Source organism: Seriola dumerili, unplaced genomic scaffold (assembly GCF_002260705.1).
Source record: "Seriola dumerili isolate Sdu_G_001 unplaced genomic scaffold, Sdu_1.0 BDQW01000138.1, whole genome shotgun sequence".
Classification (NCBI taxonomy): Eukaryota; Metazoa; Chordata; class Actinopteri; order Carangiformes; family Carangidae; genus Seriola; species Seriola dumerili.
In genome coordinates, this window is record NW_019174393.1 from 827,456 (window position 1) to 835,660 (window position 8,205).

At 30.1% G+C, this 8,205-nt stretch overlaps 1 protein-coding gene across 1 annotated transcript; it reads right to left on the reverse strand.

Moving 5' to 3' along the window:
* Positions 1 to 4,834: 4,834 nt before the first annotated feature.
* lsm8 (LSM8 homolog, U6 small nuclear RNA associated) lies at positions 4,835 to 7,380 on the reverse strand. The gene is made up of 4 exons (XM_022749500.1): positions 7,182 to 7,380; positions 6,870 to 6,910; positions 5,847 to 5,974; positions 4,835 to 5,428 (listed from the first exon to the last, which is right to left on the reverse strand). Exons 1-4 carry the CDS (start codon positions 7,210 to 7,212, stop codon positions 5,338 to 5,340), a joined length of 291 nt encoding a protein of 96 aa, XP_022605221.1. The 5' UTR covers positions 7,213 to 7,380; the 3' UTR covers positions 4,835 to 5,337.
* Between the last annotated feature and the right edge of the window lie 825 nt (positions 7,381 to 8,205).

Below are 8,205 nucleotides of genomic sequence, written 5' to 3' on the forward strand. Positions count from 1 at the left end.
AGTTTTTACACCATACTATACTATGACGTTTTTTTGAGGTTTTACACCATACTATACTATGGAGTTTTCTTTAGTTTTCATGCCTTACTATACTATGACATTTTTATGAGTTTTTATGCCTTACTGTACTATGACTTTTTTGTAACTTTTTATGCCTTACTGTACTATGTCGTTTTTTGGAATTTTTACACCATACTATACTATGACGTTTTTTTGAGGTTTTACATCATACTATACTATGACGTTTTTTTGAGTTTTTATGCCTTACTATACTATGTCGTTTTTATGCCTTACTATACTATGACTTTTTTTGAGTTTTTACACCATACTATACTATGACGTTTTTTTGAGGTTTTACAACATACTATACTATGGAGTTTTTTTTAGTTTTCATGCCTTACTATACTATGACATTTTTATGAGTTTTTATGCCTTACTATACAATGACTTTTTTATGACTTTTTATGCCTTACTATACTATGACTTTTTTTTGAGTTTTTACACCATATTATACTATGACCTTTTTTTGAGTTTTTACACCATACTATACTATGACGTTTTTTTTAGTTTTTATACCATACTATACTATGGAGTTTTTTTTAGTTTTTATGCCTTACTATACTATGACATTTTTATGAGTTTTTATGCCTTACTATACCATGTAGTTTTTATCCCTTACTGTACTATGACTTTTTTATGACTTTTTATGCCTTACTGTACTATGTCGTTTTTTGGAATTTTTATGCCATACTATACTATGACTTTTTTATGACTTTTTATGCCTTACTATACTATGTCGTTTTTATGCCTTACAATACTATGACATTTTTATGAGTTTTTATGCCTTACTATACCATGTAGTTTTTATCCCTTACTGTACTATGACTTTTTTGTAACTTTTTATGCCTTACTGTACTATGTCGTTTTTTGGAATTTTTACACCATACTATACTATGACGTTTTTTTGAGGTTTTACATCATACTATACTATGACGTTTTTTTGAGTTTTTATGCCTTACTATACTATGTCGTTTTTATGCCTTACTATACTATGACTTTTTTTGAGTTTTTACACCATACTATACTATGACGTTTTTTTGAGGTTTTACAACATACTATACTATGGAGTTTTTTTTAGTTTTCATGCCTTACTATACTATGACATTTTTATGAGTTTTTATGCCTTACTGTACTATGACTTTTTTATGACTTTTTATGCCATACTATACTATGTCGTTTTTATGCCTTACTATACAATGACTTTTTTATGACTTTTTATGCCTTACTATACTATGACTTTTTTTTTGTTTTTACACCATACTATACTATGATGTTTTTTTGAGTTTTTACACCATACTATACTATGACTTTTTTTGAGTTTTTACACCATACTATACTATGAGGTTTTTTTTAGTTTTCATGCCTTACTATACTATGACGTTTTTTTGAGGTTTTATGCCTTACTATACCATGTAGTTTTTATCCTATACTGTACTATGACTTTTTTATGACTTTTTATGTCTTACTGTACTATGTCGTTTTTTGGAATTTTTATGCCATACTATACTATGACTTTTTTGTGACTTTTTGTGCTTTACTGTACTATGTTGTTTATATGACTTTTTGTGCCTTACTATACTATGTCCTTTTTATGCCTTACTATACTATGTTGTTTTTATGCCTTAGTATACTATGACTTTTTTATGACTTTTTATGCCTTACTATGCTATGACTTTTTCATGCCTTTTTATGCCTTACAAAACTGTGTCGTTTTGTTGAATTTTTATGCCATATTATACTATGTCACTTTTTTTGAGTTTTAATGCCATACTATACTATGACATTTTTGTGAGTTTTTATGCCTTACTATAATATGACTTTTTTATGACTTTTTGTGCTTTACTGTACTATGTCATTTATATAACTTTTTGTGCCTTACTATACTATGTTGTTTTTATGCCTTAGTATACTATGACTTTTTTATGACTTTTTATGCCTTACTATGCTATGACTTTTTCATGCCTTTTTATGCCTTACAAAACTGTGTCGTTTTGTTGAATTTTTATGCCATATTATACTATGTCACTTTTTTTGAGTTTTTATGCCTTATTATACTATGTCATTTTTATGCCTTACTATACTATGTCCTTTTTATGCCTTACTATACTCTGACATTTTTATTGCTTTTTATGCCTTACTATACTCTGACATTTTTATTGCTTTTTATGCCTTACTATACTCTGACATTTTTATTGCTTTTTATGCCTTACTATACTCTGACATTTTTATTGCTTTTTATGCCTTACTATACTCTGACATTTTTATTGCTTTTTATGCCTTACTATACTATCTCGTTTTTTGACATTTTTATGCCATACTATACTATGTTGTTTTTTGAGTTTTTATGCCTTATTATACTATGTCATTTTTATGCCTTACTATACTCTGTCATTTTTATTACTTTTTATGCCTTACTATACTACATCGTTTTTATGCCTTATTATACTGTGTTGTTTTTTGGAGTTTTTATGCCATACTATATTATCGCGTTTTTATACCTTACTATACTATGTCATTTTTATGACTTTTTATGCCTTACTTTACTATGTCCTTTTTTTGAGTTTTTATGCCTTACTATACTGTGTCGTTTTTATGCCTTACTATACTATGTCATTTTTATGATTTTTTATGACTAACAATACTATGTCGTTTTTTTTACTTTTCATACCATAATATTATACTATGGAGTTTTTATGGCTTACTATACTGTCATTTTTATGACTTTTTATGACTAAATATATTGTTGTTGTTTTTTTTTTACTTTTTTTGCCTTACTTTACTATGTCCTTTTTATGACTTTTTATGCATTACTATACTATGTTCGTTTTGGGAGTTTTTATGCCTTACTATACTATGTCATTTTTATGATTTTTTATGACTAACAATACTATGTCGTTTTTTTTACTTTTCATACCATAATATTATACTATGGAGTTTTTATGACTTTTTTATGACTAAATATATTGTTGTTGTTTTTTTTTTACTTTTTATGCCTTACTTTACTATGTCATTTTTATGACTTTTTATGCCTTACCATACTATGTTCTTTTTTGTAATTTTTATGCTATACTATACTATCGCATTTTTATACTTTACTATCCTACAGCGTTTTTATGCCTGATTATACTATGTCCTTTTTATGACTTTTTATGCATTACTATACTATGTTCGTTTTGGGAGTTTTTATGCCTTACTATACTATGTTGTTTTTATGCCTTCCTATACAATGACTTTTTATGACTTTTTATGCCATAATATACTGTGTCGTTTTGTTGAATTTTTATGCCATACTATACTATGTCGTTTTTTTTAATTTATACACCATACTATACTGTGGAGTTTTTTTGAGTTTTTATGCCATACTATACTATGACATTTTTATGAGTTTTTTTGTCTTACTATACTATGTAGTCTTTATGCCTTACTATACTGTGTTGTTTTTATGCCTTCCTATACAATGACTTTTTTATGACTTTTTATGCCTTACTATACTATGTTGTTTTTTGGAGTTTTCATGCCATGCTATACTATGGCGTTTTTATACCTTAGTATACTCACTCGTTTTCATGACTTTTTATGCCTTACTATACTGTGTCATTTTCTTGCCTTACTATACTATGTACTTTTTTGGAGTTTTTATGCCATACTATACTATGGAGTTTTTATGACTTTTTATGACTAATTATACTATTTCGTTTTTTTACTTTCCATGCCATACTATTATACTATGGTGTTTTTATGACTTTTTATGACTAAATATATTATGTTGTTTTTTTTTTTACTTTTTATGCCTTATTATACTTTGTCATTTTAATGACTTTTTATGCCTCACCATACTATGTCCTTTTTTGTAATTTTTATGCTATACTATACTATCGCATTTTTATACTTTACTATACTATGGCGTTTTTATGCCTGATTATAATATGGCGTTTTTATGACCTTTTATGGCCTACTTTACTATGGCGTTTTTATGCCTTACTTTACTATGATGTTTTTATAACTTTTTGTGCCTTATTATACTGCGATGTTTTTATGCCTTACCATACTTTGAGTCTTATTACTTTTTATGCCTTTCTATATTATGATGTTTTTGACTTATTATACTATGATGCTTTTATCTTTTTTTTTTATCCCTTATATCATTTTCATGATTTTTTATTATCATATATGAAATACGCATAGTAAAATGCAATTCTAATTTTTATATATTATTTTCTTTACTATTTCTTTTTAAATTTAAAACGTTTATTTTTCATATTTACATATATACTAAAATAAAATGAAACGCTTTGGGATGTATATTTACCTAACGTGTATAATATAAACATACATACTAAACACACCTTTTCTATTAGCTAGACATTTACGTCAATATAGGATATTATTCAAATTTTTTAGTTTTTAATGTTTCTTTCAGTTTTTTCCTTGTATTTTGTTTCGTTGGTTTATTTTATTTTTAATTCTTTAAAACAAATAAAAAAAATAACTATAGTAAATCATGTTTTTTCAAATGCTTCTGATTTTAATTAATCCTTACAGAGCTGTCTTGTTGCTTTCCTTCATTTTTTGATTGATGAGATCAAATTAACTTTGCATATTAACACAATTCAAGTTCAAAAATCCTGCACTACATCAGCTGATCAACATAACGAACATGACTGAAACCTTTCAGTCTGATGCTTCAATTAAGTAAACAGAGGTGTAGTCAGAATCTGAGAAATGAAACTTTATTAAACAATCACAGTCTGACAAAAAGACTCAAAGCATAAAAAACTTTAACAATTCACTTCTTTATTTATAAAAAATTCAAACAGAAAGGCGTCGCCACAGGAGCCTGTTACTGACAAAAGGTCAGACAGTTTTCTGGATAAATTATTTATTTTTAAACTGTTTTAGTCCATATTACAGAATCGAGGTCTCAGCTGATCCAGTGTTAAACAGGCTCCTGTAACATTCATACACACAATGATGCTGTGTCTTAAATCACTCCCTGTTTCCTGCCTTCTGCTGTTTTATCTGAGTGTAAATTTGTCATGTACAGAGTGCCCTGAACGCCACACGATGGAAGGTAAAAACAGTATTGCATCACTTTCTGCCGACAGTTCCTGAATGCAGCCCTCAGCATAGTCACAGTTGTGTGACTCAAAAGCTGAGTGACGACACAAAATGAAGATGATTAGAGGAGAGAGTGAGGGAGTGATTTCAGATACAGCGCGAGTCACAATGTTGCCACGGAGACAGCAACCAGGACAGTGGGGGTCGAAGGTCAGAGGGTCAGTGGACGACAGAGTTGAGCGGCTCGGCTCTGATGTTTCCTAAGTCCAGAGTGGAGTCTGTCTCCTCGTCGATCTCGCCAATCACCGCCCTGAAACATGACGACACGGCCGCCAATCAAAAACTCTGATCATGTACTAATCAATACACTGATCATTATTAAAATGGGATTCATTGATCATATAATTTTTCATTTACATGTAAATGTCATGCTAACAGATTATATTATTTTTCAATTAAATTAGATTTCAATCTGATCTATCGATCTATCTTGATATTGATTAAATATCAGTTCTGAGATCAGTCCACAAATGCAAATGTCACAATATGACAATAGACTAAATTGCTGGCACATTCACATACCACCTTAAATTCAGTCCACAGCTTTAACATCATTAACACGCCTGCTCTGTGCAAACCCACGAATCTTTGTATGAAATTTCATATTAATTGTTTTCAAAATAAAAGCGGATTATTAACGAAGGTGTTAATCGACATGTTTGACTTACACGTTGTCTCCTCGGACGATGTAGAGTCCCAGCACCACCTGCTCGACCCCCTGGCTGGAGCTGAACACCCGCTCATGACTCTCATCCAAGATCAGGTTGATGGTCTGATCGAAGCCCTTCAGCGTGCCCTGAACACACACACACACACACACACACACACACACACACAAAACATCAGGTAAAAGTGAAAAAATAACAGAAAAATATCAGATGTATGACCAAGCGTTTAGTTTTATCTGCCACATAATGAAACATAAAATATAAAATCTGAACCATTTTGAAGTCAATGATGTTCTTGTCACCACAATTTCCTGAGCTGACAACCAGCAGGACAGCTGTTTCTATATCATCATTAGAGTCCAGTCACAGAGCTCAGCATCTGTTTTTCTCAAGGTAAAATCCCTCCATTTAAAAAAAAAAAAAAAAAAACCCAGAAGGCTGTTTTACAAAACATATGCCTCTTTCACGAGGTGTTCCAAAGACTCTTGTTTTGTCCTTCTGCATCAAAAAATATAGCATTAAAAAAAGGTCAATATAAAAAAACGGACCTTATATTACTATGCAAACAAAACCAGTAGCCCAAGGTGACATCTCTCTCTTCCCAAGTTGTCATACACAGAAATATGGACATTTCTGACAGTTTTCTGAGATTTTATTGACTAAACAATGAATCAAAAATTTCACCAGGGGACACCTGATGAACAACTCACAGATTTGAATTGTGTTCATTTATAATAAAAATTAAAAAAAAAATGTGGAAAACAAATGCTAAAACTCACAACACAAGCTCAAATAAAATTATGTACATCACTGGCGGGAAAACAGAAACATATTGATTCAATTTACATTGACAAGAAACAAAAAATCCTCACGATTTAAGCTGGAGCCAGAAACTTTTTGTGGAGGTTTTGCTGAAGAAAAAACACTCATCTATTATGATAATCAGCAGAATATTAATAATGTAATACTGGTAATTATACTGTTAAATCTATGAATATTAACAAGAAACATATTTAAACTCACCACAATCATCCTGCCGTCGGAGGTGACGATAGCCACTGTGCCTGAATCACAGTTAAAGAAACAACATTTTCTGGACAAAACGTTAAATTAATGTCAAAAACTTGCACAAAAACAACAAAATGCGGTGTTTTAACACACAAATAACTCTTTAACTACAACCCGGCGCTGCTGAAATGTAAAGTCACACCGCTGTAAGTTAATAAATAACTAAATCAAAATATCTCTCCTAGCTTGTATGCTATGCTATCAAGCATTTATCCATTCATTCTGAATGGTAGTTAGCATGTTAGCCAGTTTGCGGCGGCAGGATACGGTTAATGTAGCTCTCCAGGGCGGTGGACATGTTTCCTGCCGGGCTCGGTGTTTATAAATCCAGCACAGATGAGCGGGAATGTTTCCACCGGTTGTGTGGTGATTAATATTTGCAGAAACGGCACCGACAACGACGAGCAGTAGCAGCTAACAGCGACAACACACAGGAAAACAGACCGCAACAATCCAACAACGAGTCTCCGAGAAGACAGGCAAGAGAGGAGAGCGCCGAGCAGAAACGTCACATCCGGTTTAAGTTTCAACCAAAAAAATGTACTAACAAAATAAATATTGTAATAAATTATGTTAGATTATACGATTTTAAATTATATTCAGCAATAGCTTAGAATTTGGTACATACATTTTGAAATTAGTTTTCAATTTATTAATTTTTTATCAAATTATGGTCAAAATATAGTAATTTTTTAAAAATATAATAAAAAATAATAAAATTCAAATTAAATATTTTTACATAATATATTTTTAAATACATTTTGTGTACATTTTTATTGTACTCCTATTGTACTACTACTATACTACTACTACTATACTATATATTTTCCTTCATAATTTATAAAATGAATACTTTATGAATTATTATACTCAGTAATAAATTCTACTTTTCTATATAATTCATTGAATAACTATCTTTTAAATAAATTAAACTAATCAATTATACTGAAAGAAATTATACATTACATACATATGAATGATGGACTGCAGTACAGAAATGCCACTGGAGTGCAGGTACATTTAAGATAAATAATACATATAACAGTAATAAATTGTATTTTGATACATAATTTATAAATATAATAATAAATATTTGTTTGTTAGTATTTATATTCATAATTGTAATCCCTCTCAGTTCATACAGGATCTCCTTTATAAAAAAATGATTGAAGTGTGTTTTTTTTGTTTTTTTTTATGACAAACATGTATGTATGTGTTTTTGTGTGAGATGACATATGGAGTCCAGACGTTCCAGCAGGTCTTCATCTTTATTGTTGCTCAGTAGTCGTCC